The sequence below is a fragment of the Entelurus aequoreus genome, linkage group LG10, assembly GCF_033978785.1.
Source record: "Entelurus aequoreus isolate RoL-2023_Sb linkage group LG10, RoL_Eaeq_v1.1, whole genome shotgun sequence".
NCBI classification, from domain to species: Eukaryota; Metazoa; Chordata; class Actinopteri; order Syngnathiformes; family Syngnathidae; genus Entelurus; species Entelurus aequoreus.
In genome coordinates this window covers 80,955,405-80,967,187 of record NC_084740.1, presented here as the reverse complement: position 1 = coordinate 80,967,187, position 11,783 = coordinate 80,955,405, and the positions used below count along the sequence as shown (strand labels likewise).

At 36.8% G+C, this 11,783-nt stretch overlaps 1 protein-coding gene across 2 annotated transcripts in view; it reads right to left on the bottom strand.

The window, feature by feature from the left end:
• Positions 1-11,783, bottom strand: part of LOC133659088 (integrin beta-like protein 1) — an 88,995-nt gene that overhangs the window by 1,364 nt on the left and 75,848 nt on the right. For both annotated transcript variants that reach the window (XM_062061825.1, XM_062061826.1), the window contains 3 exons: positions 11,666-11,782; positions 7,543-7,689; positions 7,350-7,463 (listed from right to left, as the gene is read on the bottom strand). In XM_062061825.1, the coding sequence (XP_061917809.1) occupies positions 7,350-7,463; positions 7,543-7,689; positions 11,666-11,782 (378 nt within the window). The remainder of the gene's footprint in view (positions 1-7,349; positions 7,464-7,542; positions 7,690-11,665; position 11,783) is intronic.

Sequence of the window (11,783 nt, the reverse complement as noted above, 5' to 3'; positions counted from 1 at the left end):
CAAGTAAAAGTAAGGAGTAGTCACCCAAATATTTACTTGAGTAAAAGTAAGTTGTGAAAAAACTACTCAAGTACTGAGTAACTGATGAGTAACCTGTTCCTTTAATGATGACGGCAACAAATAATGCACACAAACATAAAAATAGCAATGAGCAAATTCAGAGCCAGGAATATCTCTTAAGCAACTAAAACAATAATATATATTAAATAATAATACATTTACATTAAAAAAAAAAAAGGCAAATTGAGCCACAATAACTTAACAGCACCATAGGCTCAGTAGGCAGATATTACAAAGGAAAATAACAAGTTAGCCTTTACGCAAACCATAAACTGATAGGTGTGGGCTGCACCTGGGAACACACTGATTGGTGTTTCTATGCATGTGTGTGTGTGTGTGTGTGTGTGTGTGTGTGTGTGTGTGTGTGTGTGTGTGTGTGTGTGTGTGTGTGTGTGTGTGTGCGTGCGTGTGTGTGTGTGTGCGTGTGCGTGTGTCTATGAGGCTGCAGTGCGTTAATAAATGTCCCCACACGATGTACATTTGACAGTGATTCATAGCAGGGAAGCTAACATCAGCCTACGCTGACAGCCAAAATATCTACTAAGGTTACTTACAGCCATGTGCTTCCTCAAATTTGACGTTGAGTTCATGTAAGCTTAAGCTTGTTAATCATGTGACCGCCTGGCTCTGTTTGATTGGTGAAACGGAGTCAAACGTCACCAGTGACTGCATTTGATTGGTGAAACGGGATCAAATGTCACCAGGGACTGTATTTGATTGGTGAAACGGAGTCAAACGTCACCAGTGACTGCATTTGATTGGTGAAACGGAGTCAAACGTCACCAGTGACTGCATCTGATTGGTGAAACGGAGTCAAACGTCACCAGTGACTGCATCTGATTGGTGAAACGGAGTCAAACGTCACCAGTGACTGCATTTGATTGGTGAAACGGAGTCAAACGTCACCAGTGACTGCATCTGATTGGTGAAACGGAGTCAAACGTCACCAGTGACTGCATCTGATTGGTGAAACGGAGTCAAACGTCACCAGAGACTGCATCTGCACATTTTATCCAAGAGGAGACTGAGGGCAGCAAGGAAACCGGAGTGATGCAGCTAAGCTGGAGATTGTGGAGTATAATCCGAATGCAGCATTTCGAGCTAAGGCGAAGTAAGCTAATGTTAGCATGTGTCCTTAGTTTTCATCCAAGAAGAGACTGAGGGCAGCAAGGACAACGGAGCGCTGTAGCAAAGTGAAGATTGTGGCGTGTAATACAAATGCTACCTCCGGAGATAAGGCAAAGCAACAGGGTAAGCTAACGTCTGCATGTCCTTCATTTTTATCCAAAAGGAGACTTGAGAGCAGCAAAGAAAAAGGAGTGCTGCAGCAAAGTGGAGGTTATGGAGTATAATAAGAATGCAGCATCCAGAGGTAAAGAAAAGCAGCAGCGTGAGGTAACGTTAACATGTGTCCTTCATATTAACCAAGAGGAGACTGAGGGCGGCAAGAAAATAGGAGCGGTGCAGCAAAGTGGAGATTGTGGAGTACAACATGAATGCAGCATCCAGAGCCAAACTACAGCAACAAGGTAAGTAATGTTCTTAATTGTTATCCAAGAGGAGACTGAGGTAATGGACAAAATACGATCGCTACATCCAGAGATAAGGCAAAGCTACACGGTAAGATAACATTAGCATGTGTCCTTCATTGTTATCCAAGAGGAGACCGAGGGTATGAAAAAATGGGAGTGCTGCAGCAAAGTGGACACTATGGAGAATGATGCTGCAGCGACCAGAAGTAAGGTACGGTAACAGGGCAAGCTAACATTAGCATGTGTCCTCAATTTTTATCCAAGAAAAGACTGAGGGTGGTAAGAAAACAGGAGCGTTGCAGCAAAGTGGAGATTGTGGAGTATAATATTAATGCAGGCAGGATCCTGAGGTAAGGCAAAGCAACATGGTAAGCTAATGTTAGCATGTGTCCTTAGTTTTTATCCAAGAGGAGACCGAGGATATGAACAAAATGGCAGTAAAGGGGAGATTGCGGAGTATAATAATAATAATGCAACATCCAGAGCTAAAGCAAAGCAAAAGGCTAAGCTAATGTTAGCATGTGTCCTTAGTTTTTACCCAAGAGGATACTGAGGGTAAGAACAAATGTGCAAAGTGGACACTGTGGAGTTTAATACTGCAGCGACCAAAACTGAGGTACAATAACAGGGTAAGCTAACTTTAGTCGGTGTCCTCAATTTTTATCCAGGAGGAGACTGAGGGCAGCAAGGAGCAGCAACATGGAGACTGTGGAGTATACACATGCAGTAACAATACACACTACTGAAACACTCTTATACACACTACTGAAACACTCTTATACACACTACTGAAACACTCTTATACACACTACTGAAACACTCTTATACACACTACTGAAACACTCTTATACACACTACTGAAACACTCTTATACACACTACTGAAACACTCTTATACACACTACTGAAACACTCTTATACACACTACTGAAACACTCTTATACACACTACTGAAACACTCTTATACACACTACTGAAACACTCTTATACACACTACTGAAACACTCTTATACACACTACTGAAACACTCTTATACACACTACTGAAACACTCTTATAGACACTACTGAAACACTCTTATACACACTACTGAAACACTCTTATACACACTACTGAAACACTCTTATACACACTACTGAAACACTCTTATACACACTACTGAAACACTCTTATAGACACTACTGAAACACTCTTATACACACTACTGAAACACTCTTATACACACTACTGAAACACTCTTATACACACTACTGAAACACTCTTATACACACTACTGAAACACTCTTATACACACTACTGAAACACTCTTATACACACTACTGAAACACTCTTACATACACTACTGAAATGCTCTCACATAAACAACTGAAATGTTTTTCTCTCACACACACTACTGAAACACTCTTAAACACACTATTGAAACACTCTCACACACACTACTGAAACACTCTTATACACACTACTGAAACACTCTTATACACACTACTGAAATGCTCTCACATAAACAGCTGAAATGTTTTTCTCACACACACTACTGAAACACTCTCACACACACTACTGAAACACTCTTATACACACTACTGAAACACTCTTATACACACTACTGAAACACTCTTATACACACCACTGAAACACTCTTATACACACTACTGAAACACTCTTATACACACTACTGAAATGCTCTCACATAAACAACTGAAATGTTTTTCCCTCACACACACTACTGAAACACTCTTATACACACTACTGAAACACTCTCACACACACTACTGAAACGCTCTTATACACACTACTGAAATACTCTTACACTCACTACTGAAATGCTCTCACATAAACAACTGAAATGTTTTTCTCTCACACACACTACTGAAACACTCTTATACACACTCCTGAAACACTCTTATACACACTACTGAAACACTCTTTACACACTACTGAAACACTTATACACACTACTGAAATGCTCTCACATAAACAACTGAAATGTTTTTCTCTCACACACTACTGAAACACTCTTATACACACTACTGAAACACTCATACACACTACTGAAACACTCTTATACACACTACTGAAACACTCTTATACACACTACTGAAATGCTCTCACATAAACAACTGAAATGTTTTTCTCTCACACACTACTGAAACACTCTTATACACACTACTGAAATACTTTTATACACACTACTGAAATACTTTTATACACACTACTGAAACACTCTTATACACACTACTGAAATGCTCTCACATAAACAACTGAAATGTTTTTCTCTCACACACACTACTGAAACACTCTTATACACACTACTGAAACACTCTTATACACACTACTGAAACACTCTTATACACACTACTGAAATGCTCTCACATAAACAACTGAAATGTTTTTCTCTCACACACACTACTGAAACACTCTTATACACACTCCTGAAACACTCTTATACACACTACTGAAACACTCTTATACACACTACTGAAATACTCTTACACTCACTACTGAAATGCTCTCACATAAACAACTGAAATGTTTTTCTCTCACACACACTACTGAAACACTCTTATACACACTACTGAAACACTCTTATACACACTACTGAAACACTCTTATACACACTACTGAAATGCTCTCACATAAACAACTGAAATGTTTTTCTCTCACACACACTACTGAAACACTCTTATACACACTACTGAAACACTCTCACACACACTACTGAAACACTCTTATACATACCACTGAAACACTCTTTACACACTACTGAAACACTCTCACATAAACAACTGAAATGTTTTTTTCTCACACACTACTGAAACACTCTTATACACACTACTGAAATGCTCTCACATAAACAACTGAAATGTTTTTCCCTCACACACACTACTGAAACACTCTTATACACACTACTGAAACACTCTCACACACACTACTGAAACGCTCTTATACACACTACTGAAATACTCTTACACTCACTACTGAAATGCTCTCACATAAACAACTGAAATGTTTTTCTCTCACACACACTACTGAAACACTCTTATACACACTCCTGAAACACTCTTATACACACTACTGAAACACTCTTTACACACTACTGAAACACTTATACACACTACTGAAATGCTCTCACATAAACAACTGAAATGTTTTTCTCTCACACACTACTGAAACACTCTTATACACACTACTGAAACACTCTCATACACACTACTGAAACACTCTTATACACACTACTGAAACACTCTTATACACACTACTGAAATGCTCTCACATAAACAACTGAAATGTTTTTCTCTCACACACTACTGAAACAGTCTTATACACACTACTGAAATACTTTTATACACACTACTGAAACACTCTTATACACACTACTGAAACACTCTTATACACACTACTGAAATGCTCTCACATAAACAACTGAAATGTTTTTCTCTCACACACACTACTGAAACACTCTTATACACACTACTGAAACACTCTTATACACACTACTGAAACACTCTTATACACACTACTGAAATGCTCTCACGTAAACAACTGAAATGTTTTTCTCTCACACACACTACTGAAACACTCTTATACACACTCCTGAAACACTCTTATACACACTACTGAAACACTCTTATACACACTACTGAAATACTCTTACACTCACTACTGAAATGCTCTCACATAAACAACTGAAATGTTTTTCTCTCACACACACTACTGAAACACTCTTATACACACTACTGAAACACTCTTATACACACTACTGAAACACTCTTATACACACTACTGAAATGCTCTCACATAAACAACTGAAATGTTTTTCTCTCACACACACTACTGAAACACTCTTATACACACTACTGAAACACTCTCACACACACTACTGAAACACTCTTATACATACCACTGAAACACTCTTTACACACTACTGAAACACTCTCACATAAACAACTGAAATGTTTTTTTCTCACACACTACTGAAACACTCTTATACACACTACTGAAATGCTCTCACATAAACAACTGAAATGTTTTTCCCTTACACACACTACTGAAACACTCTTATACACACTACTGAAACACTCTCACACACACTACTGAAACGCTCTTATACACACTACTGAAATACTCTTACACTCACTACTGAAATGCTCTCACATAAACAACTGAAATGTTTTTCTCTCACACACACTACTGAAACACTCTTATACACACTCCTGAAACACTCTTATACACACTACTGAAACACTCTTTACACACTACTGAAACACTTATACACACTACTGAAATGCTCTCACATAAACAACTGAAATGTTTTTCTCTCACACACTACTGAAACACTCTTATACACACTACTGAAACAGTCTTATACACACTACTGAAATACTTTTATACACACTACTGAAACACTCTTATACACACTACTGAAATGCTCTCACATAAACAACTGAAATGTTTTTCTCTCACACACACTACTGAAACACTCTTATACACACTACTGAAACACTCTTATACACACTACTGAAACACTCTTATACACACTACTGAAATGCTCTCACATAAACAACTGAAATGTTTTTCTCTCACACACACTACTGAAACACTCTTATACACACTCCTGAAACACTCTTATACACACTACTGAAACACTCTTATACACACTACTGAAATACTCTTACACTCACTACTGAAATGCTCTCACATAAACAACTGAAATGTTTTTCTCTCACACACACTACTGAAACACTCTTATACACACTACTGAAACACTCTTATACACACTACTGAAACACTCTTATACACACTACTGAAATGCTCTCACATAAACAACTGAAATGTTTTTCTCTCACACACACTACTGAAACACTCTTATACACACTACTGAAACACTCTCACACACACTACTGAAACACTCTTATACATACCACTGAAACACTCTTTACACACTACTGAAACACTCTCACATAAACAACTGAAATGTTTTTTTCTCACACACTACTGAAACACTCTTATACACACTACTGAAATGCTCTCACATAAACAACTGAAATGTTTTTCCCTCACACACACTACTGAAACACTCTTATACACACTACTGAAACACTCTCACACACACTACTGAAACGCTCTTATACACACTACTGAAATACTCTTACACTCACTACTGAAATGCTCTCACATAAACAACTGAAATGTTTTTCTCTCACACACACTACTGAAACACTCTTATACACACTCCTGAAACACTCTTATACACACTACTGAAACACTCTTTACACACTACTGAAACACTTATACACACTACTGAAATGCTCTCACATAAACAACTGAAATGTTTTTCTCTCACACACTACTGAAACACTCTTATACACACTACTGAAACACTCTCATACACACTACTGAAACACTCTTATACACACTACTGAAACACTCTTATACACACTACTGAAATGCTCTCACATAAACAACTGAAATGTTTTTCTCTCACACACTACTGAAACAGTCTTATACACGCTACTGAAATACTTTTATACACACTACTGAAACACTCTTATACACACTACTGAAACACTCTTATACACACTACTGAAATGCTCTCACATAAACAACTGAAATGTTTTTCTCTCACACACACTACTGAAACACTCTTATACACACTACTGAAACACTCTTTAACACACTACTGAAACGCTCTTACATACACTACTGAAATGCTCTCACATGAACAACTAAAAGGTTTTTCTCTCACACGCCCTCATACTCACCGGTGCATACCAGCTCGTCATGTTTGTCACACTCCCTGTCGTCACACTCGCAGTACTCCCCTGACACCCACCAGTCTTTGGGGGTGCAGATGCACTGCCCGCAGTGACAGGAACCTGCCATACAGTTATTTGACGTTTTACTTGTATTCTACTACTAATGAATGTTTTTTTATCGAGTCCATTTTTTTCGTACCTTTGCCACTGCAGACCACGCCGTCCGACGTCTCGCACAGCTCCTTGCTTTGGTCGTCGCTCAGGTCACATGACCTGGAGAAGCCACACAGCTTGCCAAACCAGCCCTCCTGGCAGATGCAGCGTCCGCACGAGCAGTAGCCGTGACCTGGCGGCGTAAGGTAGGAACGTACAAAAACACTCGAGAATTAGCCCCACGTGCACTGCAAAAAGTCAAGTGTGCAAAAACAAGGAAAAAAAATTCAAAAATGAGGGGTATTTTATTTGAACTAAGCAAAATGATCTGCCAATAGAACAAGAACATTTGGCTTGTCAAGACTTTCCCAAACAAGTCAAATTAGCTAACTTCAATGAACTCAAAAATACCTTAAAATAAGTATATTCTCACTAGGGATGTCCGATAATGGCTTTTTGCCGATATCCGATATTCCGATATTGTCCAACTCTTTAATTACCGATACCGATATCAACCGATACCGATATATACAGTCGTGGAATTAACACATTATTAAGCCTAATTTGGACAACCAGGTATGGTGAAGATAAGGTCCTTTAAAAAAAAAAAATAAGATAAATAAATTAAAAACATTTTCTTGAATAAAAAAGAAAGTAAAACAATATAAAAACAGTTACATAGAAACTAGTAATGAATGAAAATGAGTCAAATGAAGTGTTAAAGGTTACTACTATTAGTGGAGCAGCACAATCATGTGTGCTTACGGACTGTATCCCTTGCAGACTGTATTGATATATATTGATATATAATGTAGGAAGCAGAATATTAATAACAGAAAGAAACAACCCTGGGTTGGTGCACTAATTGTAAGTGTATCTTGTGTTTTTTATGTTGATTTAATAAAAAAATAAAAATTTAAAAACCGATACCGATAATAAAAAAACGATACCGGTAATTTCCGACATTACATTTGAAAGCATTTATCGGCTGATATCGGCAGGCCGATTTTATCGGACATCTCTTTTTGTCACTAATAACAAGTGCACTTTTCTTGGTAGAAAAGAAAAAAGAGACCTTTTTGCCCAATATGTTGAAAAATATTCTTAAATGAAGTAAATGCTAGTGCCATTATCTTGACATAATGATAAGCACTCGGCATTACATTTCTTGAAACCAGCAAACTTATACTAAAAACTAATTTATTGTTCTTAATGGAAAGGCAACAAGGCAACTGCTTGTTACTCTCGGGGTCTCCTAGCCGCTCAGGCAGATCATATGGTCTAATCCTCGCCTCCACGGCGACAAATAAAGTAAGTTTCTTACAAGTAGCATTATCACTGGAGGACGAGAAATAGCTAAACATGTTTCACTACACACTACTAATGACGCCGTACCTGAATGTAAACAAACGCCAATGGTGGATCTTAGACTTAGACTTCCTTTTATTACTTCTATCTACACCTAACATCCACTGTAATGATACCAAGTACAAGAGCGTATCTAGTCGATACTACTATGATTACATAGATATTTTTTAGCATCACAAAATCTTCTTTCGTTTTTTTTTTTTAATTTATATTATGTTTATAAACTCAGGAAATACGTCCCTGGACACATGAGGACTTTGAATATGACCACTGTATGATTCTGTAATGACTTGGTATCAGATTGATACCCAAATGTGTGGTATCATCCAAAACTAATGTAAAGTATCAAACAACAGAAGAATAAGTGATTATTACATTTGAACAGAAGTGTAGATAGAACATGTTAAAAGAGAAAGTAAGCAGATATTAACAGTAAATGAACAAGTAGATTAATCATTCATTTTCTACCGCTTGTCCTTAATAATGTGGACAAAATAATAGGTGTATAAATGACACAATATGTTACTGCATATGTCAGCAGACTAAATTAGGAGCCTTTGTTTGTTTACTTACTACTAAAAGACAAGTTGTCTAGTATGTTCACTATTTTATTAAAGGACTAAATTGCAATAATAAACATGTTTAATGTACCCTAAGATTTTTTGTTAAAATAAAGCCAATAATGCCATTTGTGGTCCCCTTTATTTAGAAAAGTATCGAAATACATGTTGCTACCGGTACCAGTACTAGGGATGATGTTTGATAAGAAATTATCGAGTTTGAGCCCATTATCGAATCCTCTTATCGAACCGATTCCTTATCGATTCTCTTATCGAGTCCAGATAGGTTGTTGTGTATGGAAAAAAACACACAATATTTGGTTTAACAAAAGCTCACTTTTATTATATAAGAAAAAAATTAAAATCTAATAAATAAATAAATATTGACTGTTACCCCCCTAAAAAAATATATATATAAAATAAATATTGACTGTTGTTACCCAAAGTATATTAAGTGGGATTTTTCAGAAAAACAAATATATACAGTAACACAAAAACAAGCTGTCTCTGTGATCACTATAGGTGTATAAATAATAATATTGTGTTAAATAAAATCAGTCCCTTGGGCACAAAACTGAAAATAATACAGCTCTCCAAAAAATGCACTTCTGCTGCTATTGGAACATACTAGCTACAGCTATTACTCAGGAAAAGGCTCAACAGGACTCAGCTGGACCTGCAGAACTTGCTGACAAGGAGCCTGACCTTGCTGACCAAGGACTGACAGCAGTGTCCGCGTCACCTGCTGTTGAGAGACGGTCTAGACCAGGGGTCACCAACGCGGTGCCCGCGGGCACCAGGTAGCCCGTAAGGACCAGATGAGTAGCCCGCCGGCCTGTTCTAAAAATAGCTCAAATAGCAGCACTTACCAGTGAGCTGCCTCTATTTTTTAAACATTTTTTATTTACTAGCAAGCTGGTCTCGCTTTGCCCGACATTTTTAATTCTAAGAGAAAACAAAAACTCAAATAGAATTTGAAAATCCAAGAAAATATTTTAAAGACTTGGTCTTCACTTGTTTAAATAAATTCTTTTTTTTTTTTACTTTGCTTCTTATAACTTTCAGAAAGACAATTTTAGAGAAAAAATACAACCTTAAAAATTATTTTAGGATTTTTAAACACATACATTTTTACCTTTTGAATTCCTTCCTCTTCTTTCCTGACAATTTAAATAAATGTTCAAGTAAATTAATTTATTGTAAAGAATAATAAATACATTTTAATTTAATTCTTCATTTTAGCTTCTGTTTTTTCGACGAAGAATATTTGTGAAATATTTCTTCAAACTTATTATGATTAAAATTCAAAAAAATTATTCTGGCAAATCTAGAAAATCTGTAGAATCAAATTTAAATCTTATTTCAAGGTCTTTTGAATTTCTTTTAAAATTCTTGTTCTGGAAAATCTAGAAGAAATAATGATTTGTCTTTGTTAGAAATATAGCTTGGTCCAATTTGTTATATATTCTAACAAAGTGTAGATTGGATTTTAACCTATTTAAAACATGTCATCAAAATTCTAAAATTAATCTTAATCAGGAAAAATTACTAATGATGTTCCATAAATTCTTTTTTAAAGTTTTTCTCTTCTTTTTTTCGGTTGAATTTTGAATTTTAAAGAATCAAAATTGAAGATAAACTATGTTTCAAAATTTAATTGTCATTTTTTTCGTGTTTTCTCCTCTTTTAAACCGTTCAATTAAGTGTAAATATCATTCATTATTAATAATAACATAGAGTTAAAGGTAAATTGAGCAAATTGGCTATTTCTGGCAATTTATTTAAGTGTGTATCAAACTGGTAGCCCTTCGCATTAATCATTACCCAAGAAGTAGCTCTTAGTTTCAAAAAGGTTGGTGACCCCTGGTCTAGACCTAAGAGACATGTTCATCCACCTAAGAGGCTGATTGAGAGTTGTTAAGAACTCTTGGTTTTTTCGAGTTGTTTAAAAAAGTTTTGACATAACTGTTTGTTATGATGCTATTGGAATAAAGAACCGACTCTTTTTCTTTACTATAGGGGTCTCGATAACGGGTACCGGTTCTCAAAAAGGGATTCGAATCCGAGTCTTTTCTTATCGAACAACCGGGAAAACCGGTTTCGAGCATCATCCCTAACCAGTACCAACATATTGGTAACACTAGTGTCTTTACACTTATGCTTTGGTGTGTTCTTTGCAGCCTTTTGAAAGGCTTCTCATGGACACACATAAACATGGAGAGCTAGATGTAGTGTGTGTACCTCCGCAGACCTCCCCAGAGAGGTCCTCACACTGGCGGTCGTCACACTCGCAGTTCTTGCCGTGAACCCGACTGTCCCCAGGTGGGTGGCAGGTACACTGTCCACACTGGCACTGACC